The following is a 25,854-nucleotide window of genomic DNA, read 5'->3' as shown; positions in this document are numbered from 1 at the left end:
CCCGGTCCCTCGGCATCCAGTGGAACCTCCATATCCCATATCGACCCCAATCATCAGGAAAAGTCGAAACGGCAAATGGAATCTTTAAAACTCAGTTGATCAAACTCACTCTAGAAGTCCAGAGGCCCTGGACTTCCCTCCTACCCATAGCTCTAGCCAGCATCAGAGACAGCCCAAAGGCACCCTCCTTCCTCAGCCCATTTGAATTAATGTATGGATGCCCTTTCCTCTTACAAAACAGGCCTCCTTCTGATTCTCAATTAGGAGAATACCTCCCAGCACTCTCCCTCATCCGCCATCTCCTCTGCAAACAGGCAGACCAGGCCCTCCCAACACCACATAAAGGCCTCACCAGACCCTCCTACCAGGAGAACATGTTTTTCTAAAAACCCTTAACCCGGCCAGGCGCGGTGGCTCACGCCTGTAATCCCAGTACAATGGGAGGCCGAGCCGGGTGAATCACAAGGTCAAGAGATTGAGACCATCCTGGCCAACATGGTGAAACCCCTTCTCTACTAAAAATACAAAAATTAGCTGGGCATGGTGGCAGGCACCTGTAGTCCCAGCTACTCGGGAGGCTGAGGCAGGAGAATTGCTTGAACCTGGGAGGCGAAGGTTGCAGTGAGCTGAGATTGTGCCCTGCGCTCCAGCCTGGCGACAGGGCAGGACTCTGTCTCAAAACAAAAAACAAAAATCAAACAAAAAAAAAACCCTTAACCCAACCAGCCTTAAACCAAAATGGCAAGGCCCTTTCCAGGTCATCTTTACTGTCAGGCCTCTGAGCCCAAGCCTGCACATAAACATCCAGATGGCCTGAAGCAAGTGAAGAATCACAAAAGAAGTGAAAATGGCCAGCCCTGCCTTAACTGATGACATTGCCTCGTGAAATTCCTTCTCCTGGCTCAGAAGCTTCCCCACTGAGCACCTTGTGACCCCCTCGCCCCTGCCAGCTGGAGAACAACCCCCTTTGACTGTAATTTTCCACTACCTACCCAAATCCTATAAAACGGCCCCACCCCTATCTCCCTTTGCTGACTCTCTTTTCGGACTCAGCCCGCCTGCACCCAGCTGAAATAAACAGCCTTGTTGCTCACACAAAGCCTGTTTGATGGTCTCTTCACAGGGACGCGTGTGACATTTGGTGCCAAAACCCGGGACAGGAGGACTCCTTCGGGAGACCAGTCCCCTGTCCTTGCCCTCACTCCATGAGGAGATCCACCTACAACCTCGGGTCCTCAGACCAACCAGCCCAAGGAACATCTCACCAATTTCAAATCAGGTAAGCGGTCTTTTCACTCTCTTCTCCAGCCTCTCTTGCTACCCTTCAGTCTCTCTGTTCTTCCAATTCCAGTTCTTTTTCCTCTCTAGTAGAGATGAAGAAGACACATTTTATCCGTGGACTCAAAACTCCAGCGCCAGTCACAGACTTGGGAATACAGTCTTCTCTTGGTGTTGAATCACTGCGGGGACGCCTGCCTGATTATTCACCCACACTCCATTGGTGTCTGATCACCGCGAGGATGCCTGCCTTGGTCATTCACCCACACTCTCTTGGTGGCAAGTCAACTGCGGGGATGCCTGCTTTGGCTGCTCACCACCCCCCTTCTCCATGTCTCTACCCTCTCTTTTCTCTGGGCTTGCCTGCTTCACTATGGGTAACCTTCCACCCTCCATTCCTCCTTCTTCTCCCTTAGCCTGTATTCTCAAAAACTTAAAACCTCTTCAACTGTTGCCTGACCTAAAACCTAAGTGTCTTATTTTCTTCTCCAATACCACTTGGCCCCTATACAAACTCGATAATGGTTCTAAACAGCCAGAAAATGGCACTTTTGATTTCTCCATTTTACAATACCTGGATGATTTTTGTCGAAAAATGGGCAAATGGTCTGAGATGCCTGACGTCCAGGCATTCTTTTTTTTTTTTTTGAGACGGAGTCTTGCTCTGTCGCCCAGGCTGGAGTGCAGTGGCGCCATCTCGGCTCACCGCAAGCTCCGCCTCCCGAGTTCACACCATTCTCCTGCCTCAGCCTCCCGCGTAGCTGGGGCTACAGGCGCCCGCCACCGCCTAATTTTTTGTATGTTTTAGTAGAGACGGGGTTTCACTGTGTTAGCCAGGATGGTCTCGATCTCCTGACCTTGTGATCCGCCCGCCTCGGCCTCCCAAAGTGCTGGGATTACAGGCGTGAGCCACCGCGCCTGGTCCAGGCATTCTTTTACACATCAGTCCCTCCCTAGTCTCTGCTCCCAGTGCGACTCATCCCAAATCTTTCTTCTTTCTCTCCTGTCTGTTCCTTCAGTCTCCACTCCAAGCTCTGAGTCCTTTGAATCCTCCTTTTCTACAGACCCATCTGACCTCTCCCCTCTTCCCCAGGCTACTCCTCGCCAGGCCGAGCCAGGTCTCAATTCTTCCTCAGCCTCCGCTCCCCCACCCTATAATCCTTTAATCACCTCCCATCCTCACACAGAGTCCAGCTTACAGTTTCATGTGGGGAGACTAGCCCTCCCACACCTGCCCAACAATTTACTCTTAAGGAGGTGGCTGGAGCCGAAGGCTTAGCCAAGGTTAATGCTCCTTTTTCTTTATCTGACCTCTCCCAAATCAGTTAGTGTTTAGGCTCTTTTTCATCAAATAGAAAAACTCAACCCAGTTCATGGCCCGTTTGGCAACAACCCTTAGACGCTTTACCGCCCTAGACCCAGAGGGGCCAGAAGGCCATCTTATTCTCAATAGGCATTTTATTACTCAATCCTGACATTAGAAAAAGCTCAAAAAATTAGATTCCGGCCCTCAAACCCCACAACAGGACTTAATTAACCTCGCCTTCAAGGCGTACAATAATAGAGTAGAGGCAGCCACGTAGCAATGAATTTCTGAATTGCAATTCCTTGCCTCCACTGTGAGACAAACCCCAGCCACACATCCAGCACACAAGAACTTCCAAACGCCTGAACCGCAGCAGCCAGGCATTCCTCCAGAACTGCCTCCCCAAGGATCTTACTTCAAGCACCGGAAATCTGACCACTGGGCCAAGAAATGCCCACAGCCCAGAATTCCTCCTAAGCCATGTCCCATCAGTGAGGGACCCCACTGGAAATAGGACTGTCCAACTCGCCCAGCAGCCACTCCCAGAGTCCCTGGAACTCTGGCCCAAGGCTCTCTGACTGACTCCTTCCCAGATCTTCTCGGCTTTAGCAGCTGAAGACTAACACTGCCCAATTGCCTTGGAAGCCTCCTGGACCATCACAGACGCTTTGGGTGACTCTTACAGTGCAGGGTAAGTCCATCCCCTTCTTAATCAATACGGAGGTTACCCACTCCGCATTACCTTCTTTTCCCTTGCCTCCATAATTGTGGGTATTGACGGCCAGGCTTCTAAACCTTTTAAAACTCCCCAACTCTGGTGCCAACTTGGACAACATTCTTTTATGCACTCCTTTTTAGTTATCCTCACCTGCCCAGCTCCCTTATTAGGTCGAGACATTTTAACTAAATTATCTGCTTCCCTGACTATTCCTAGACTATAGCCACACCTCATTGCTGCCCTTTTCCCCAGTTCAAAGCCTCCTTCACATCTTCCCCTTGTACCTCCCCACCTTAATCCACAAGTATGGGACACCTCTAGTCCCTCCCTGGCAACCGATCACACACCCCTTACTATCCCATTAAAACCTAATCACCCTTAGCCACTCAACGCCAATACCCCATCCCGCAGCACGCTTTAAAAGGATTAAAGCCTGTTATCACTCACCTGTTACAGCATGGCCTTTTAAAGCCTATAAACTCTCCTTACAATTCCCCCATTTTACCTGTCCAAAAACCAGACAAATCTTACAAGTTAGTTCAGGATCTGCACCTTATCAACCAAATTGTTTTGCCTATCCACCCTGTAGTGCCAAACCCATATACTCTCCTATCCTCAATACCTCCCTCCACAACCCATTGTTCTGTTCTGGATCTCAAACATGCTTTCTTTACTATTCCTTTGCACCCTTCATCCCAGCCACTCTTCGCTTTCAATTGGACTGACCCTGACACTCATCAGGCTCAGCAGATTACCTGGGCTGTACTGCCGCAAGGCTTCCCGGACAGCCCCCATTACTTCAGTCAAACCAAAATTTCTTCCTCATCTGTTACCCATCTCGGCATAATTCTTCATGAAAACACACATGCCCTCCCTGCTAATCGTGTCTGGCTAATTAATCTCCCAAACCCCAACCCCTTCTGCAAAACAACAACTCCTTTCCTTCCTGGGCATGGTTAAATACCTTCACCTTTAAATACTTGGTTTTGCCAGCCTAACAAAACCATTATATAAACTCACAAAAGAAAACCTAGCTGACCACCTAGATCTAAATCCTTTCCCCATTCCTCTTTCCTTTCCTTAAAAACAGCCCTGGAAGCTGCTCCCACACTAGCTCTCCCTAACTCATCCCAACCTTTTTTCATTACACAGAGCCAAAGTGTAGGGCTGTGCAGTCAAAATTCTTACACAAGAGCTGGGACTGCGCCTTGTATTCTTTTGGTCCAAACTACTTGACCTTACTGTTTTAGGCTGGCCATCATGTCTCTGTGCGGCAGCTGCCATCACCCTAATACTTTTAGAGGACCTCAAAATCACAAACTATGCTCAACTCACTCTCTACAGCTCTCATAACTTCCAAAATCTATTTTCTTCCTCACATCTGATGCATATACTTTCTGCTCCCTGGCTCCTTCAGCTATACTCACTCTTTGTTGAGTCTCCCACAATTACCATTGTTCCTGGCCCAGACTTCAATCCGGCCTCCCACATTATTCCAGATATCACACCTGACCCCCATGACTGTATCTCTTTTATCCACCTGACATTCACTCCATTTCCCCATATTTCCTTCTTTCCTATTCCTTACCCTGATCACTTGGTTTATTGATAGCAGTTCCACCAGGCCTTTGCTGCCACTCACCAGCAAAGGCAGGCTATGCTATAGTATCTTCCACATCTATCATTGAGGCTACTGCTCTGCCCCTCCACTACCTCTCAGCAAGCGGAACTCATTGCTTTAACTCGAGCCCTCACTCTTGCAAAGGAACTACGTGTCAATATTTATACTGACTCTAAACATGCCTTCCATATCCTGCACCACCATGCTGTTATATGGGCTGAAAGAGGTTTCCTCACTACACAAGGGTCCTCCATCATTAATGCCTCCTTAATAAAAACTCTTCTCAAGGCCACTTTACTTCCAAAGGAAGCTGGAGTCATTCACTGCAAGGGCCATCAAAAGGCGTCAGATCCTATTGCCCAGGGCAACGCTTATGCTGATAAGGTAGCTAAAGAAGCAGCTAGAGTTCCAACTTCTATCCCTCATGGCAGTTTTTCTCCTTCTCATTGGTCACTCCCACTTATTCCCCCACTGAAACTTCCACCTATCAATTTCTTCCCACACAAGGCAAATAGTTCTTGGACCAAGGAACGTATCTCCTTCCAGCCTCACAGGCCCATTCTATTCTGTTGTCATTTCATAACCTCTTCCATGTAGGTTACAAGCTGCTAGTCTGCCTCTTAAAACCTCTCATTTCCTTTCCATCGTGGAAATCTATCCTCAAGGAAATCACTTCCCAGTGTTCCATCTGCTATTCTACTACTCCTCAGGGATTGTTCAGGCCCCCTCCCTTCCCTACACATCAAGCTCGGGGATTTGCCCCTGCCCAGGACTGGCTAATTGACTTTACTCACATGCCCTGAGTCAGGAAACTAAAATACCTCTCTGTCTAGATAGACACTTTCACTGGATGGGTAGAGGCCTTTCCCACAAGGTCAAAAAAAGGCCACCACAGTCATTTCTTCCCTTCTGTCAGACATAATTCCTTGGTTTGGCCTTCCCACCTCTATACAGTCCAATAACAGACTGGCCTTTATTAGTCAAATCACCCAAGCAGTTTCTCAGGCTCTTGGTATTCAGTGGAACCTTCATACCCCTTACCGTCCTCAATCTTCAGGAAAGGCAGAACGGAACGGACTAATGGTCTTTTAAAAACACACCTCACCGAGCTCAGCCACCAACTTAAAAAGGAGGACTCTGTCAAGGATAGAGCCCAAAAACTCACCAACCAAGCAAGTAATTACGCTGAACCCCCTTGGGCACTCTCTAATTGGATGTCCTGGGTCCTCCCAATTCTTAGTCCTTTAATACCTGTTTTTCTCCTTCTCTTATTCGGACCTTGTATCTTCCGTTTAGCTCTCAATTCATACAAAACCGCATCCAGACCATCACCAATCATTCTATATGACAAATGCTCCTTCTAAGAACCCCACAATATCACCCCTTACCCCGAAATCTTCCTTCAGCTGAATCTCTCCCACTCCAGGTTCCCACGCCACCCCTAATCCCACTCGAAGCAGCCCTGAGAAACATCACCCATTATCTCTCCATACCACCCGCCCAAAATTTTTACTGCCCCAACACTTCAATACTATTTTATGTTATTTTTCTTATTACTATAAGACAGGAATGTCAAGCCTCTAAGCCCAAGCCTGCACATATACATCCAGATGGCCTGAAGCAAGTGAAGAATCACAAAAGAAGTGAAAATGGCCGGTCCCTGCCTTAACTGATGATATTACCTTGTGAAATTCCTTCTTCTGGCTCAGAAGCTTCCCCACTGAGCACCTTGTGACCGCCCCCCCCAAGCTTCCCCACTGAGCACTTTGTGACCGCCACCCACCGCCCCTGCCCGCCAGAGAACAACCCCCTTTGACTAATTTTCCACTACCTACCCAAATCCTCTAAAATGGCCCCACCCCATCTCCCTTCGATGACTGTCTTTTCAGACTCAGCCCGCCTGCACCCAGGTGAAATAAATAGCCTTGTTGCTCACACAAAGCCTGTTTGGTGGTCTCTTCACAGGGACGCGCGTGACACCTACTGCAGCCAAACTCTCAGGACATACCCCCTAGTATCACCTTTCCAGGTTAAAGAGAGCTCCCACCTCCGATCCACCAACCAGCACCTCACCAACTTCTAACTGGTATTCCAGCACACTCCTTGCCTGACTCCGCCTCACATCCATCCCAGAAGAAACTTCACATCAGTAAATCCATCCATCTCAAACAGGGTTAAAGTACTATTACAACTAGTCTCCTTTAATGGAAACACTCTATTACACCCTAATTGCAGGCATTATAATACTTACCCTATTGTTTGCAGTGGGATTATATAGTGTAACTCCTTCCAATTGGAATACCAGCCAAAAAGTCTCCCTCACTTTAGCCTTCTGCCTAATCGTTACCCTTATAGCAGGAATCACAATCACTATCAAACATTCCCACATCCTCCCTACATGCCCTGCTTTTGTCTATCCTGCTGCTTCACTCTCTTCCTTCACGCCCTCTCACAAGATATTTCCTGGTTCCACCCACGGAACAACACCCTGGAGGCCTTTTTCAAGTGGATAACCGACCTTTTCTTCCAAGGCTCTCTCTATGGCTTTACTCTGGGTGAAACCGAACTATTTATTTCTCTGCTCACTATCTGCCTTTCTAACCCGTCTCGTAATCAATACCCCAACCCTTCTTTTATAGATTTTGGAATTGTGGGAACAAGATTTTAAACCTGTGCTGGGCGTGGTGGCTCATGCCTGTAATCCCAGCACTTTGGGAGGCTGAGGCGGGCGGATCACCTGAAGTCAGGAGTTCAAGACCAGCCTGACCAACATGAAGAAACCCTATCTCTACTAAAAATACAAAATTAGCCGGGCGTGGTGGTGCATGCCTGTAATCCCAGCTACTTGGGAGGCTGAGGCAGGAGAATCGCTGGAACCCGGGAGGCGGATGCTGTGGTGAGCCAAGATCGCACCATTGCACTCCAGCCTAGGCAACAAGAGCGAAACTCCATCTCAAAAAACTATATAAAACTAAAGATTTTAAACCTGTTTAAATAAATTCAATTCATATTACATGCCACAAATAATATTTAAAAATACAGCTCTGGTGGTAGGCCTAGCTTCTATCCCAGAAAACAGCAAGATCTTGTGACAAAAGGAGAGAGGAGGAAATGCGGGTGAGCAGGAAACAGCTCCAAGCGGGGAGATTAGTGCCTCAGCCCAGTTCGGTGGCTTGGTGCACCATGGGCCGCCTTGTGTGCTGGTGAGATGCGGGCGGCCTTGTGCTCCTGCCATCTGCCCCCTCCAGATGAACTCACAGGACCTGGGCTCATGAGAAGGGACTCTTGGTTGACACTTCTGGCTGCAGTGAAATTGCCATTCAGCTTTCCCAAATGAAAAGTTACCAGTATGAACCATCTGGATCAAAGGAGAGTATGTCCTGAAGTGCATTTCTGCAGCAGTCTGTTGAGCAGGCGGGACCAGACTTTGACCCCTCAGATGCGCCCCCAGACCTTAACCTCACTGCCACCTGCCTGGAGGCCCACTGGGAGCAAGAGGTACAGCCCTCCACCCCTGTGCGCTTCTTCAACTCAACACCATTCACCCTGGAGTGGGACCGTCCCCCATCTCCTCATCCCTGGGCCATTGCTCCTTCCCAAAGGCTGGGGGGAGTGGGAGGTTTGGAAGCTGGAGCAGGGAGGGGTGGGATTGGGGCTTTCTAGAGTCCAACTGTGCCAGAAGGTGCCTCATCCTCACACCTGTGGCCAGGACACCCTACCTGATATGACTGCACCTCTCAGGGGAGGCCTGGCTTACCCCTCCCCACACCAGCCCCATCAAACACCTCACAGCAAGCCCAAGGAGGCAGCTGCCCACACCACCAGGGTGTGCGGGAGGGAGAACAACTGAGGGCTGGTGCTCTTCTCCGGGAAAGGCAGGCAAGGCCAAATATGTACAACAAGTAAAATGAAAGCCTAGTCAATTTTCTGTTAAATTAAAAACAGTAAAACAGAAAGAAAAACCAGAATGACCATGACATCTGGATTGTAAGTGAAGGAGCGCGAGCCTGGCTGCCCCGCCCCTCCGCCACAGGAACCAGGCAGGAGCCTGGCCTGGTGCTACCTGGCGATCTCGTAGAACACACAGCCGGCGCTCCACAGGTCCATCTTGTACGTGTAGAACCCGTCGGTGAGGAGACACTCTGGGGCCCGGTACCAGCGGGTGGAGATGTATTCTGTGTACGGCTGCTTGGAATAGACACTCCGGCAGGAGCCAAAGTCCCCTAATTTCAGGACATCCTGCTGGAAGGGGAGAGAAGCAAGGACAAGTAACGTCCCATTATGTGGCTATCGTAATACAAACCACTCCAAATATTTATGCACCAGCAGGAAAATTACTAGCATCTAAAGTAGTCTGTAAAATACAAATTACGGGCTTTATGAGCACCTGAAAGTGCCTCCAGCAGATGAGGAAGTGATGTGTCGATTCAGTGGAACACGTTTACAAATATTCTGGCTATGTTTTACATATATTTCCAAAATGTCTACAGGTTTGGAAAATGGTTAACTTGCGGCGCTTCTACAAATGAGTGACACACTAGTCGTCTGTCCAGTCATGCTGCCAGCTTGCCCAGCAAGGGCTCTTTTAGCCACACAGGGAAACAGCAAATTATACGGTTTAAACACAGGTAGTTTAGTGGCTTGGGAGTGAGACGGACCTGAGCTCAAATCCTGCCTCTGCCACATTTCCCTCTAGAAGGTTCGAATGGCCGTCTGAATGGGGTTCATTTTTGTCTGCAGTGTGAAAATGGTGCTATTATTTTCTTCCAGGTGCAGTCAGTTATGTTGATGGCATTTATTAAATAAACCATTTTTTACAACCTGAGAGGGAAAAAAATTACTGTAACAAACAGGCTGTCTAGCTGCATGGACCGAAAGTTCCTCCAGTAGGAGGAGAAAACCTTTCAGGGAAAGATTTTCTGTTCAACTTTTATTCCGATACCTAGCTTTCATGTAAAAGCTCTTACCTTTATTAGTATATTTTCTGGTTTTACATCTCTGTGAAATATTCCATTTCTGCATTCAGTATAAAAGGAAAAATAGAATTACACTTCATTTATTCAAATTCTTTAATCTGAATGTTAACACATTTTATTAATTTCAGAGCTGTCGAATCTCCAAGAGCATACCTGTGAATATGATCCAGGGACTTACATAACTGGTACATATAGTGCATAATTTTTTTTTCTGATAATGGGTATCTTCTCCCTGTACAATCAAGGAAATAGGCAAATACAGTTACTGATGGTACATATCCTCTTTTTTGAAACAAAAATAATCCATTCTTATTTAACGATGTGTGAAAATCCCCTGTAAAAAATAATCTTAAGTAGCCTTAGGAAATACGTAGTGTACCTACAAAACATACCATTTAAAATTCCACATACTGGCCAGGGGCAGTGGCTCACACCTGTAATCCCAGCACTTTGGGAGGCTGAGGTGGGTGGATCACGAGATCAGGAGTTTGAGACCAGCCTGGCCAACATGGTGAAACCCCGTGTCTACTAAAAATACAAAAATTTGCCGGGTGTGGTGGCGGATACCTGTAATCCCAGCTACTTGGGAGGCTAAGGCTAGAGAATCACTTGAACCCAGGAGGTGGAGGTTGCAGCAAGCCGAGATGGCACCATTGCACTCCAGCCTGGGCAACAGGAGCAAAACTCCGTCCAAAAAAAAAATCTGTATAATGGCATGATCTCATTTAAAATTACATAGCACATACATTTTTAATGGAAAATCCCTTTTTATTTTTCTTTTTGGCAGTTTATAGAGGCTTCTTTTACATCCTCAACTATGTGTTAGTAGCACCATGTAATTTTTAGAATTGTTGTCAAATCTGGGGAAACTGCTAAGTTTCTTTCATATCAGAGCTATAAGATTTCATATTTCAAGTTTTCTATGGAGTGAATGCTCTTTAATCTTTGAATTGACCATATTCAGAGTATTCCTAGAACACATCCCAAATGAGATGGCCAGCAATAATGTAACTATTAATACATGGAAGAGACTGCAAAGCATATAAATGTATCCCAGCCAACCCTTAACAAGATTCCAGACATGTCCACGGCTATTTCACGGTTATGCTAAGAGGGGAAATATGACATAGGAGAGGTTAAAATAGGAGATGGCAGTCTTAACTTTGTGGTTGAAATATCTTATTTTTGCAAATTTAACAAAATCTATAAACATGGTGGAGACACTGCAAGGGCCTGTTTTGGAAGCCCCGGGCGAGTCAGCTCTATCAGCTGCACAGTGACTCCGCCGCTGCTCTAGCACACGTGGTTTTTCTGAGTTTTGAAACAGGTGAAGCAGGTTTGGGAAATTGCCAGACAATTAAAAACTAAATAAACAATAAACGTTACTGAAGAATGACAGAACTGTTGATAATTTTTTTCTTTGTAGTGGAAATGCAGTAATTGTACCTATTCATGGGACCCAGAGAGTGTTATTTTGATCCATACATACAATGTGTAAGGATGAAATCGGGGCAATTAGCACGTGCGTCACCTCCAACATTGGCCACAGCTCTGTGAACATTCAGAGCGCATGTGCTATGGTTTCAGTGGGAACAGCACTGAGCGATCGTCACACGAGCAGCATGGTCTGACAGCCTCAGCCGGCTTCGGAGGCCTTCCAGGACGCTGTCCTTGAGCCTACGCTGATTATGAAAATGTTAGGAGTCACTCGTCAACCCAGTGTTCCGCTAGGCTTTCCTGTTTATGTGGAGATGTCCACTTTAAAGGGGGATAGATCACAGTTCAAGAAGCAGTTCAACTGCTTTCAGTCTCGGTCCACATGTCTTCTTTCACAGGAGAGGCCGTTTAGCGTGGCTAGCACAGTCCCCTGCAGCTGCCCTGTACTCAGCACTTGGGCTGGCTGTGCCTTGGCGCCCACAGCTTTCTACTGTGTTTGAAGACTTCATACCACATGCCCAGCATCACAGTTTACCCCTGTTCCAGAAGATGTCAATTTTACTTGATTTTAATTTTCATCCAGAGAGAGTGGTGCGCAAAGGGCCTTCGCCATCCCTTCCCCAGGCTCCCACACCACTCTTACCTTCATGGCACACCCGCAGATTGGCTTGCTCAGGACCTATCCCAAACCCCCATCTAGCATGCCAGGCCTGAATGTCCAAATGACATTCTTTTTTTTTTTTTTTTGAGATGGGGTCTCGCTCTTTCGCCCAGCCCGGAGTGCAGTGGCGCAATCTCAGCTCACTGCAAGCTCCGCCTCCCAGGTTCACGCTATTCTCCTGCCTCAGCCCCCTGAGTAGCTGGGACTACAGGCGCCCGCCACTGCGCCTGGCTAATTTTTTGTATTTTTAGTAGAGACGGGGTTTCACCGTGTTAACCAGGATGGTCTCGATCTCCTGACCTCGTGATCCGCCCGCCTTGGCCTCCCAAAGTGCTGGGATTACAGGCATGAGCCACCGCGCCCGACCCCAAATGACATTCTTCATGCTGCCTTGCAGCTGAGTGTTCCAGATGTGACTTAGGCTCTGCCTAAATGGGAACACTTGGGAAAGATGCTTCTGGCCCAGGAATGGGGGCAGATGAGAGGAGGGAAGGCATCCATTCTGAGGGCATGGATCACGGCTGCCTCCTGATCCTGGCAGAATAGGCATGATTCCAGGCCTGGTAGCTGCAGCAGCTTTATTCTGCAGAGTGTTGTCAGCGGCAGGGCCAGCAGCCTGATCACGGAGAGCAGAGTTGTGAGAAGCAACTACCTATAGGCCAAGACCAGAGTCTGCTTATTCAGTCCTCCCAACAATTCTGGCAATCTATCCATATCACAGAGTAACCCATCTTGAGTTAATCAGAGAATAGGGGAGGCTGTTATTTGCAACTAAAAGGGAGAACCCACACATCCACCTACAGCACATTTATTCTTTAAACAGCAACTGGAGAATTCCTTCTAAAAAGATGCTACTCAAAGCACAGTCCATGAGCTGATGACGGTTCAGGGACTATTTGTTACTGGTCTAAGAGGAGATGACATAAATTAAGAATAACTGTTTAGGGCTGGGTGCAGTGGCTCACGCCTGTAATCCCAGCACTTTGGGAGGCCGAGGTGGGCGGATCACGAGGTCAAGAGATCGAGACCATCCTGGTCAACATGGTGAAACCCTGTCTCTACTAAAAACACAAAAATTAGCCGGGCGTGGTGGCGTGTACCTGTAGTCCCAGCTACTTGGAAGCCTGACGCAGGAGAATTACTTGAATCCGGGAGGCGGAGGTCGCAGTGAGCAGAGATCATGCCACTGCACTCCAGCCTGCCAATAGAGTGAGACTCCGTCTCAAAAAAAAAAAAAAAAAAAAAAAAAAGAATACCTGTTTAGAACCATTTATAGCAATTTGACATGCTGTGACATCTAAGCACGTGATCACTTTTCTGGTAATTTATTTTTACTATATTTTACAAAAATTCTGGTCTGCAATAGATTAGAAATAAAACAACTGGTCTTCTGTGATCGTTTTGGAAACACTGGTCTAAACACCAACTGAAAACCACCTCTCCCTTGCTTTACAGCCCAATAATGGCTTCCCATTGAACTTAAGAGTAACGAAAATTCTTACCCTTGCCCTACTAGCCTCACTGATGCCTGCCTACTCCGTTTCCTGCAACTCTCCTCCATGTCCTCCAGCCACATGGGCCTCTTCCCTCACGGTGGCCTCAGGGCCTTTGCACTGGCTGTCCCTCTGCCTGAAGTACTCTATCCTCGTCACTCTCTAATACATTGGCCTGTTTTATTCACTTATAGCACTTATCCCTATCTGGAATTCTTGATCATTTTGACTGATATTCTTGATAATTTCTTCGTTTGTTTCCTGTCTCTCCTCATCGAGTGTGAGCTCCATGTGGGTGGGAACTGTGTCTGCTGTGTTCCCCACCATGTCCCTGCCTCTGGAATAGCCCATGGCATGTCACTGTAAATGAGACATCCTCTCCTGCACCGTATCTGCCTGACAGGGTTGTTGGAAGGTTAAAATGAGTTAATTCCTATAAAGTATTAAGAACGGTGCCTGGCCATATGGGTACCATTCATGAACTGTTAGCTATTATCATTATCATTATATTTCATCAATTCTAGGACAGGCTTGTTTTTCAAATTTTACCAACTCTAAAATCAGGATGCATATTTCAATATTTACTACCCTACAAGCACTGTTGGCCATTCTCCTTACATTTTAACATCTCTGAACCTAGGATGATCCATATTGCTCACAGCATCTCAGAGTTGGTGCACTGAACACACTGCCTGGCCTATGGAATACAATATTTATATAATGAATGGAGGTCTACTGCAAGGTCTGTTTTCTACAATCGCTGTAGACAGATATTGAAAGAAATAGATTGAATTTCTTCAATTATACAATTCCTCTACTACTGAAAATACATATAAATGTTATCCTAAAAATACATATATTCTAAGGCTGGGCGCAGTGGCTCACACCTGTAATCCCAGCACTTTGGGAGGCCGAGAAAGGTGGATCACGAGGTCAAGGAGATTGAGACCATCCTGGCTAACCAGGTGAAACCCTGTCTCTACTAAAAATACAAAACAATTGGCTGGGCGCGGTGGCTCATGCCTGTAATCCTAGCACTTTGGGAGGCCGAGACAGGCAGATCACGACGTCAAGAGATCAAGGCCATCCTGGCCAACATGGTGAAAACCCGTCAGTACTAAAAATACAAAAAAATAGCTGGGCGTGGTGGCACACGCCTGTAGTCCCAGCTACTCAGGAGGCTGAGGCAGGAGAATCACTTGAACCTGGGAGGCAGAGGTTGCAGTGAGCTGATTGCACCATTGCACTCCAGCCTGGCAACAGAGCGAGACTCCACCTAAAAAAAAAAAAAAAATTAGCCAAGTGTGTGTGGTAGCACATGCCTGTAGTCCCAGCTACTTGGGAGGCTGAGGCAGGAGAATCTCTTGAACCTCAGAGGCAGAGGTTGCAGTGAGCTGAGATCACGCCACTGGCAGAGCAAGACTCTGTCTCAAAAAAAAAAATATATATATATATATATGTATATTCTAAACAAAGCTTTCTCAAGCGTCTAAACACACAGCAACTTGCCAAAAATTCTCCCTTCTTGTTGACTTTTATTTTTATTTTTTTATTTTCTCTTGAGATGGAGTCTTGCTGCGATGTCCAGGCTGGAGTGCAGTGGCGCGATCTGGGCTCACTGCAACTTCTGCCTCCCAGGTTCAAGCTATTCTCCTGCCTCAGCCTCCCAAGCAGCTGGGACTACAGACACATGCCACCACGCCCGGCTCATTTGTTTTGTATTTTTAGCAGAGACAAGTCTCGCCGTATTGGCCAGGCTGGTCTTGAACTCCTGACCTCAAGTGATCCACCTGCCTCAGCCTCCCAAAGTGCTGGGATTAGAGGCATAAGCCACCACGCCCGGACTTTTTTATTTATTTATTTTTTGAGACGGAGTCTTGCTCTGTCGCCCAGGCTGGAGTGCAATGGCATGATCTTGGCTCACTGCAAGCTCCACCTCCCGGGTTACGCCATTCTCCTGCCTCAGCCTCCCGAGTAGCTGGGACTACAGGCGCCCGCCACCACGCCCGGCTAATTTTTTTGTATTTTTAGTAGACGGGGTTTCACTGTGTTAGCCAGGATGGTCTCAATCTCCTGACCTCGTGATCCGCCTGCCTCAGCCTCCCAAAGTGCTGAGATTACAGGCGTGAGCCACCACGCCCAGCCCCCTGGCCTTTATTTTTATTTTTTGAGACAGAGTCTCGCTCTGTCGCCCAGGCTGGAGTGCAGTGGAACGATATCAGCTCACTGCAACCTCTGTCTCCTAGGTTCAATCGATTCTCCTGCCTCAGTTTCCTGAGTAGCTGGGACTACAGGCATACACCACCATGCCCGGCTAATTTTTTTGTATTTTTTAGTAGAGACAGGGTTTCACCTTGTTAGTCAGGCTGGTCTTGAACTCCTGACCTCAAGTGATCCACCTGCACTGGCCTCCCTCCTAAAGTGCTAGGATTATAGGCATGAGCCACTGCACCCAGCTTTATATACATCAACTTTTATGGATATAGAAAAACTTGGCTACTTATGCTATTTATTTTGTTAGTAATTTACTATCACACACATATTTTAAGTCACATATAAAATACATGAATATTGATATAATGCTTTTTCCACTATCCAACTTCATAAAAACAATTTTATTTGGACTCTTCATAAATATCTTCAACATCAGTGTCTTCTTCATCACAAAAATAGTTTATCAATCTAAAAATTTTCCATAGCACATCATCTTCAGTTTGGCCCAAATTGTAAGATAATACACCATCTAAATCATCTATGATGCTGTCACTAAAATTCTATTCCAAGTCATAAGTAGTCATTCATGTGACAGTAGGACAGTTGTTTTTTATCTGTCCTCTAGGTTTAATGTGATTTGTAAAATGTAACACTTGCTATGTTGCTTTCTTGGTGAGATATACAAGGTTCATTTGTCCTGACATCTAACACAACCATTAGGTCAGACCCCCAGGAACAATTGGCTCAGTGTGGGCCAGCCTCTCCTTTTCTCCTGTTCCCCTCAGGGAACCTCTATAAGTATCTCAAACCAGCCCTGACTGAGGTCACCTCAGGCAAACATGCTCTCTTAAACAGCGTTTTATTGTTCAGAAGAAAGGAAATGAATGAGCATCCTGGAAAATGGTAGGAGCTTCCCTCACATGCAGGGGAGTACTTTGGAGGGAAAGCTCTGCCTTAAGAGGCATGGAACAGAATGTCGAGCAACAGCAGATCTGGGGAGCAGAGAGGCCCTCTGAGCCAGCGGGCCTGCACACACATGCCCACGGCGGGGCTGGCTGCAGGCGCTCTGCAGCAGAGCTGCCCCTGCTGCCTCCCGCCACTCTCCCCCCGATCACATGGGCACCCAGAGGGTCTGGGGCTTCCTTTCTTGTCTGCAGCCATGTTCTGAGTAGAGGAGCAGTCAGAAAAATGCCTCCTGGTGAGTGAAGTGACACTGTACTGTGTATTATATATAACTACAGCACCATGATGACTAATGATGTTGAGAACAACTAAGCATATATGAATCACAAGCCTTAAAAGAGGATCTTAGGTTAGCTTTCAAATTATTCTACGTACCTCGTATTAGCTCATAAATATTCATGTCCATAAGTTCACATATTAGTGCAAGAGAACCAGATTTTCTGTCACTGAAGAAGAAAGCAGGTTTTTAAAATAAATTTTCTGGCCTTAATCAGAAAATATAATCCAATATTTAATTCATTTGTAAACATTTCTAATGAACATAAGGCACTCCCACATCAAACACTACAGTGTAACTGCTGAAACAGTAAAAGTTTTGATTTTAAATCAGTATTTCAGATAAAACTAACTAAAAATACTAGCAAAACCCAACTTTGAACAAAATTCTAGAAGTTGAAAACAGATATGTCTTGAAAATACATAATTAATGATCAGCAGAAAGAAGAAAAAGGTTGGGGAGTTGGGTAAGCAAAACAATGAAAGAGGCCAGGTGTGGTGGCACACGCCTGTAATCCCAACACTTTGGGAGGCTGAGGTGTCGATCACTTCAGGTTAGGAGTTTGAGACCAGCCTGGCCAACATGGTGAAACCCCATCTCTACTAAAAATACAAAAGCTGGGTGTGGTGGCATGTGCCTGTAGTCCCAGCTGCTCGGGAGGCTGAAGGAGGAGAATAGCTTAAACCCAGGAGGCGGAGGTTGCAGTGAGCCGAGATCGCACCACTGTACTCCAGCCTGGGCAACAGAGTGAGACCCTGTCTCAAAAAAAAAAAAAAGAAAGAAAGAAAATTAATTCGTGCTCCATGACTGCAAATTTAATTTTAATTTAGCTAAATTCCTTCCATATAATTGGGATAAATCACAATGGGAGAGTAAAACCCAAAAATCAGTCAGGGGAAAAAGAGAAAAACAAGTCACATCAGAAGTGTGTGATATCAACGCTGACACAGAATGGGGACAGACTGCTGGCTGAGCCACCAACTTCTCCTGAGTTCACGAAGGCCCTTAAAGGGTTCCCGGAGTCCTAAGCAAGAGCCTGTATCACCCCAGACCCTACTCTGGGTGCCTCCAATCTGGCTGGAAGGGGTCTCGGTTGCTATGAGGCCCATGTGAGATTCTAGACGGAGTACTTTGTAAAGTGTGTGGAAAGTGCATGACGTGCATGCAGTGTTGAGACTATTACATACAAACTGCAGTCTCTGGACCTGGCCCAAATCGACTTCTAAGAACACTACAGGCCAGGAACCCACACAGTTATAACAAGACATTTCATTTTGAGTTTAAAACTGTTTCATTTTCTGATAAAATCTACCAGACTTTAACTGGCAATGGAGTTTAACTGGAGTTCCTTGGCCAATCTTACAGGCCAGGCTCCCTCCGGAGCCACAGCGAAGCTTCTACACTGAGGTGCACCCTCTCAGAGTGGCAGTGCCATTCCAGCCCACAGCAAAGAAGGTCCTAAAACCCTGTAGCCTGACTCCCTAGTTCAGTGAGGTCTGTAAGCACAGCACAGAGCTGTCAGGAAGAAGGCTTCCCAGGCTCAGGCAGGCACCGAGGGACAAGCTGTGCTCTGCCTTTTTGATTGATAGATAAGCCTTATGGAAACTATTCTATAATTAAAACAGAAATGAAAAATCCCCAGAAATGTTATCAATTACAGTAAGAAAGACTACAGGAGACTGTTCAGAAACGGCAACTGGCAGGGACAGAGTGAGAATGTACAATCCCTGAAATAACACAAACAGTGCTTTCCCAGTAGGTCAGAATTCACACTCAAGACCTCAGCAGCTTAACTGAGCTCCAGGAGATGAACTGTTTGCATGACGGATGCTTTTATGATGTGGAGTCACCTAAATGAAGGCATTTCCACATTAATTAAGAATCAGATGCTGGCCAGGCACAGTGGCTCATGCCTGTAATCCCAGCATTTTGGGAGACCAAGGTGGGCGGATAACCTGAGGTCAGGACTTTGAAACCAACCTGGCTGACATGGTGAAACCCCATCTCTACTAAAAATACAAAAATTAGCTGGGCATGGTGGCAGGTGCCTGTGACCCCAGCTACTGGGGAGGCTGAGGCAAGAGGTGGCTTGAACCGGGGAGGCGGAGTTTGTTGTGAGCTGAGATCACGCCACTGCACTCCAGCCTGGGTGACAGAGAGAGAGACTCCTTCTCAAAAAATAGTAATAAAAAAAAAGAATCAGATGCACATTTTTCCAAATAAAAATGTGATGTAAGATGAAGTAAAAATGGTTACTCTCTGAGCTACAAAGAAAATATTCAAAATGGCTACCATGGTTTTCTTTCTTAAAAAGAGATTATTTTCATCAAATTTAGATAACTTTTCAAGCTCCAAATATACTTACAAAACCACTTCATGCAACATAAGAATGTTTGGGTGCGGATTCAGGCGCCTTAGTGCTTGGATCTCTCGTAGGTTGTTGACTTGCTCAATACTATCGTGTAGGTAAAAATGGATAGCTCATTCACAGTTTAGGTCAACTTCAAAATTAGAGTTACTTATTATCCAGGATCACAATTTTAAAACTCACAAATATTTCAAGCAAGTTAATCAGGTTTTATTCCTCCCATTAGAAACTGAAGTTAAGCATACCTCATTGCTGCATTAAAAAATCAAGGTTCTTATAGCTAGAACATATGTTAAAATTTTTCCCATCTAAGATCCTGAAAGAATACTTGGTAGTTTATTTTACATATTAACAAACATAAAAATATACATTAAAACTTATGATTAAATTAATAAGATCAATAATTAAGATTTAGTCTTCAGTTTATAGATACACTATCTGAAAATGAGCATTTCAAAGTTCCAAGAAAAGACCCACTCCTCCTTTTTTTTTTTTTTTTTTTTTGAGACAAAGCCTCACTGTCATCCGGGCTGGAGTGCAATGGTGCAATCATGTCTCACTGGAGCCTCAACCTTCCAGGCTCAGGTGATCCTCCCACCTTAGCCTCCTGAGTATCTGGGACCACAGGTGCATCCCACTATGCCCTCTCCAACTCCCAGGCTCAAATGATCTGCCCGCCTCAGCCACCCAAAGTACTGTGATTACAAAAGTGAGCCAATGTGCCCGGCCTCTTTCTTATCTTTAATGATGCTGTACTCGTTTTGATTTCTTTTTTCTTTTTTCTTGAAACAGAGTTTCCCTCTTGTTGCCCAGGCTGGAGTGCCATGGTGTGATCTTGGCTCACTGCAACCTCTGCCTCCCAGGTTCAAGCGATTCTCCTGCCTCAGTCTCCCAAGTAGGTGGGACTACAGGCACCCGCCACCATGCCTGGCTAATTTTTGTATTTTTAGTAGAGATGGAGTTCACCATATTGGCCAGGCTGGTCTCAAACTCCTGACCTCAGGTGATCTGCCCACCTTGGCCTCCCGAAGTGCGGGGATTACAGGTGTGAGCTACCACGCCCGGCCCTCTTTTCCATTTCATTCACTTGCTGACAAGCATTCTCTTGGCAGGTGTGCCTTATTGCAGGCTCTTCTTTATGAAGACTGCTCTGCCAATACAAATCATGCCAATACAGTGCAATCAGGCCCAAGGCCTGAGGCTAGCTGTCCCTGCCCTCTGGACAGACCTCTTTTGAGAACGCCACTTCACCACGGTAGGCCCATGGGGTCACACCTAATTGAATAATTCAATTCACCAGAAATTTTCATCTCAGGGGCTCCAAAAGGAACTAATTGTGGGACTATTTTTTCAACTGGCAAATTCTGTTCTATCAACTTTTAACATATATTGGAAAGCTCAACATTTGTTTGGTTATTTGAAGAGTAGTTATACCCAGTAGCAGTACAGGTGTAGTATTAAATCAATATGGCTGAGGCCGGGTGTGGTCGCTCATGCCTGTAATCCCAGCACTTTGGGAGGCCAAGGCAGGTGGATCACCTGAGGTCAGGAGTTCCAGACTAGCCTGGCCAACATGGTGAAACCCCGTCTCTACTAAAAATACAAAAATCAGCTGGTCGCAGTGGCACATGCCTGTAATCCCAGCCACTTGGGAGGCTGAGGCAAGAGAATCGCTTGAACCCAGGAGGTGGAAGCTGCAGTAAGCCAAGATTGTGACATTGCACTCCAGCCTGGGCAACAGAGTGAGACTCCATCTCAAAAAAGAAAAATAAATAAATATGTCTGAATATTTTAAGTCACTCTCATGTTAGCCAACAAATAGAAGCCTGATATTTAAGGAGAGCCTGAAAACAGAATAGCCTGAAGAGTCTAAGAATATTTTTGGACTAAAAGTTCTAGCCCCCATTTTCATTTCTATCCTGTATTTCCTCCCTCACATCCAAGTTGATATTCAAAGTGTTAGCAGCTCGCACCCCAGGTCCACAACCAATCAGAAAAGACACAGCCCACCATGCTGGAGCCGGGTCCTCAAAGTGGTCAGAACTAGGGAGTGCTGAACAAGGGGGCCAGGTGAGACTCAGGAAGGTCAGGACAGCAGCTATTTACCAATGAATACAAATCATTCAATATTCTACAATGCACAGAACAGAAAAAAAAAATTCCAGGCCAAAATGCCAACAGTGTTGAGATAGAGAAATCCTGCTTCAGGTGGAAAGAGCAAGAAGCTAACAAGCTAGCAGTCGTTCCAATTTTTGAACACCCTATCTGAAAAACTTAGTTTTTAGAACTGGGCAGCCAAACAGCCATGCTATTTACACAAATATCCACTCTTCTCCTCTGTAATAGGAAAAACAGTTATCACACCCCAAAACATATTTTGCTTATTGTAGATAGGATTCTTTCATGTCTTCACAGGCATTCACTGAGAAATAATGAACTAAGACAAACATTTAGAAAGGCACATTTTCCTGGATATTGCTAGATACCAGGATCTAGCAATTATTCAAATAACAGTGCTTAATAAAATTCAAATCAACTCTGTTCCCTCTTTTAAAATCATGAAAAAAAAAAATCTAAAAAAACCTGGAAGTAAACTACTTTTCTTTGCCTTGGAGTTGCATTGAATTTTGTGGTCAGGTGACATTCAGTTTGTTTTTGTTTATTGTTCTGTTGGAAACAAAATACTACAGAACTGAATGTAAGAGGAGTATAGGCAGCCTTTGCTCCGAAAAGAACCAGATAACATTTTCCATAAGTGGAATCTACAAATGGAACAAATTATGATCACCAGGACTCAGACTTTTAAAAAAAATTTAAAGATTGGCCAGGCGCGGTGGCTCATGCCTGTAATCCCAGCACTTTGGGAGGCCGAGGCGGGCGGATCATGTCAGGAGATCGAGACCATCCTGGCTAACACAGTGAAACCCCGTCTCTACTAAAAAAATACAAAAAATTAGCCGGGCATGCTGGTGGGCGCCTGTAGTCCCAGCTACTCTGGAGGCTTGAGGCAGGAGAATGGTGTAAACCCGGGAGGTGGAGCTTGTGGTGAGCCGAGATCGTGCCACTGCACTCCAGCCTGGACAACAGTGTGAGACTCCATCTCAAAAAAAAAAAAAAAAAAGAAAAATTATGTAAAGATCAACTATGAAATTTCAACATTTCATTTTATTGGATGAATTTTATGGAAAATAAGTTTATCTAACCAATACAATCTATATGAAGAAAGTCCTCAAAGTGAAGGGGAGGAAGAAATGGTTATATTAATATTAGACAAAATAGACTGCAAAATAAGGATTACTACTACTGATGATTTCATAATGATAAAAAAAGAGTCAATACATTAGGAAGCAATGACAACTGTAAATGTGTATGTGTCAAATAGGAGAATTTCTTTTTTTGAGACAAAATCTTGCTCTGTCATCCAGGCTGGAGTGCAATGGCACAATCTAGACTCACTGCAACCTCCACCTCCCAGGTGCAAGCTATTGTCCTGCCTCAGCCTCCTGAGTAGCTGGGATTACAGGTGCCCACCACCATCCCAGGCTATTTTTGTATTTTTAGTAGAGATGAGGTTTCATCACGGTGGCCAGGCTGGTCTCGAACCCCCAACCTCAGGTGATCCACCCGCCTCGGCCTCCCAAAGTGATGAGCCACCACAACCAGCTTTTTTTTTTTTGAGACAGAGTCTTGCTCTGTTGACCAGGCTAGAGTGCAGTGGTGTGATCTTGGCTCACTGCAATCTCCATCTCCTGGGTTCAAGTGATTCTCCTGCCTCAGCCTCCCAAGTAGCTGGAATTATAGGCACCTGCCACCACACCTGGCAATTCTTATATTTTCAGTAGAGACAAGGTTTCACCATGTTGGCCAGGCTGGTTTCAAACTCCTGATCTCAAGTGATCCACCTGCCTCAGCCTCCCAAAGTGCTGGGATTACAGGTGTGAGCCACTGTGCCTGGCCTAAATGAGAAAATTTTAATATACACAAAGGAAAAACTGACAATACTAAAGAAAGAGATGAAGATTTTAACACCCTACTCCCATAATTGATTGAACAATCTTTCAAAAAATCAGTAAAAATACAGAAGATCTTAACAGCATTATTAACTACCTGTCCTAATTGACATTTATAGAACAGCATATTCAACAACTGTATATAAAATATTCTTTTCAAATATATATGAAACATTCATCCATATAGATAATGTGCTGGACCATAAGGTAAGTCTCAATACATTTCAAAAGACTGAAAACTTTACACAACATGTTCTCAGGCCACAATAGATTAAATTAGAAATCAGTATAGTAAGTTACCTAGAAAAGCCTCAAATATTTGGAAATTAAACAGTAAAGAAGAAATCACAAGGGAAATTAGAAAACATTTCAAACCAAATAAAGTACAACATATAGAAATTTATGAGATGCAGCTAAAACAGGATTCAGAAAGATATTTATGTGTAAACACTAAAGGAAGAAATGGTTAAAATCAATTATCTAAATGTCCCCCTTGGCCGGGTGCAGGGGCTCACGCCTGTAATCCCAAGATTTTGGGAGGTCGAAGCAGGTAGATCACTTGAGGTCAGGAGTTTCAGACCAGCCTGGCCAACATGGTGAAACCCTGTCTCTACTAAAAATATAATAATCAGCCAGGCATGGTGGCAGATGCCTGTAATCTCAGCTACTCGGGAGGCTGAGGCAGGAGAATCGCTTGAACCTGGGAGGCAAAAGTTGCAGTGAGCCCAAGATTCTGCCTCTGCACTCCAGCCTGGGAAACAGAGCAAGACTCTGTCTCAAAAATAAATAAATAAATGAATGTCCTCCTTAAGAAGGTAGAAAAAGAAGAGTAAATTAAATATCTTAAGTGGAAGAAAAGCAACAGTAAAGAGGAACAGAAATCAATGAAATAGAAAACAAATAGAGAAAATCAACAAAGCCAAAAGATGGCTCTTTAAAAAGATAAACGAAATTGATAAACTCCCAGTAAGGCTGATGGAGAAAAAAAGACATCAAACACTAATATCACCAACCAGTATCAGGAATGAAAAAGAGGATCACTACAGTTAGATATTTTAAAAATAGGCCGGGAATAGTGGCTCATACCTATAATCCTAGCACTTTGGGAGGCTAAGGCTGGAGGATGGCTTGAGCCCAGGAGTTCAAAGCTGCAGTGAGCTATAATCATGCCACTGCATTCCAGCCCAGGTGACAGAGCAAGAAACCAGGAGACACCACTGTCTCCAACAGAATTAAAAAATAATAGGCGGGGCCCAGTGGCTCACGCCTGTAATCCCAGCACTTTGGAAGGCCAAGGCGGGTGGATCACGAGGTCAGGAGTTCGAGACCAGCCTGGCCAACACAGTGAAACCCTGTCTCTACCAAAAATACAAAAATTAGCCAAGCGTGGTGGCAGGGTGCCTGTAATTCCAGCTCCTTGGGAGGCTAAGGCAGGAGAATCAGTTGAACCTGGGGGGCAGAGGTTGCAGCGAGGCGAGATTGTGCCATTGCACTCCAGCCTGGGCAACAAGAGCAAGACTCCATCTCAAAAAAAAAAAAAAAATTAAATAATAATAATGAGAGTATTACAAATAACTGTATGCCAATAAATATGACAATTTAGGGTAGAGAAACAAATTCCTCAAAAAACACAGTTACCAAATCTGATACAAAATAAAACTGGAAATTGAAACAGCCCTATTTAATAAAATAGCCCTATTTTATTTTTATTAGTTGTTATCAAAAACCTCCCAACAGATGATGAAAGTGTTCTAAAATGGAATTGTGGTGACAGTTGTGCAGCCGTATAAATGTCCTGAAACTCACAATAGCTGAATTTTATGAAAAGAAAATTACACCTCAGGCTGGGCACAGTGGCTCACGCCTATAATCCAACACTTTGGGAGGCCGAGGCAGGTGGATCACCTGAGGTCAGGAGTTTGAGACCAGCCTGGCCAACATGATGAAACCCCATCTCTACTAAAAATACAAAAATTAGTGGTGGCGGGTGCCTGTAATCCCCGCTACTCAGGAGGCTGAGGCAGGAGAATTGCCTGAACTCAGGAGGCAGAGGTTGCAGCAAGCCAAGACTGCACCACTGCATTCCAGCCTGGATGACAGAGCGAGACTCCATCTCAAAAGAAACAAAAGGAAATCATCCTTCAATAAAGCTTTTAAAAAATCATACGGAAATCCTTCAAAATTATTTGGCACAGTTCTATTTTTTTTTCTTTAATATTCCTTGATACAGATGTGCCTTGAGGTCATTCCTTGTTCCACCACTTCACTGTGATCCCATCTTTTTATCACTACGAATGATGTTATAATAAACATCATTGTGGGGGGGACCTTCCCCACAAGGAAAACTCCTAGACCAGACAATTTCACTGGTGAATTATTTCAAACATTTAAAAAAGAAATACTCTTACACAAACTTTCTCAGCAAAAAAAGGAGGAATGAACACTTCCCAACTTGTTCTGTTAGACCTGAAAACCTTTATACCAAAACCTAACAAAAACTTTTTTTTTTTAAGACAGATTCTCACTCTGTTG

The 25,854-nt window shown here is 45.3% G+C and overlaps 1 protein-coding gene across 6 annotated transcripts in view; it reads right to left on the bottom strand.

Annotated features, from left to right (window-relative positions):
- MOK (MOK protein kinase) overlaps window positions 1-25,854 on the bottom strand; it is a 74,157-nt gene that overhangs the window by 16,140 nt on the left and 32,163 nt on the right. For 3 of the 6 annotated variants that reach the window (XR_008659322.2, XM_055288140.1, XM_055288141.2), the window contains exons 3-7: window positions 19,310-19,399; window positions 17,043-17,113; window positions 10,053-10,131; window positions 9,891-9,939; window positions 8,987-9,165 (exon numbers count right to left, since the gene is read on the bottom strand). Coding sequence is in view for 5 of the 6 variants with exons in the window: in XM_055288140.1 (XP_055144115.1) it covers window positions 8,987-9,165; window positions 9,891-9,939; window positions 10,053-10,131; window positions 17,043-17,113; window positions 19,310-19,399 (468 nt within the window). In the remaining variant the exon portion in view is untranslated. The remainder of the gene's footprint in view (window positions 1-8,986; window positions 9,166-9,890; window positions 9,940-10,052; window positions 10,132-17,042; window positions 17,114-19,309; window positions 19,400-25,854) is intronic. The other 3 variants (XM_055288142.1, XM_055288144.1, XM_055288145.1) reach the window with 3 other exon arrangements.

Source organism: Symphalangus syndactylus, chromosome 8 (assembly GCF_028878055.3).
Source record: "Symphalangus syndactylus isolate Jambi chromosome 8, NHGRI_mSymSyn1-v2.1_pri, whole genome shotgun sequence".
Taxonomy (NCBI): Eukaryota; Metazoa; Chordata; class Mammalia; order Primates; family Hylobatidae; genus Symphalangus; species Symphalangus syndactylus.
The sequence above is the reverse complement of the archived record's forward strand: the minus strand, read 5'-3'. Positions and strand labels throughout refer to the sequence as shown.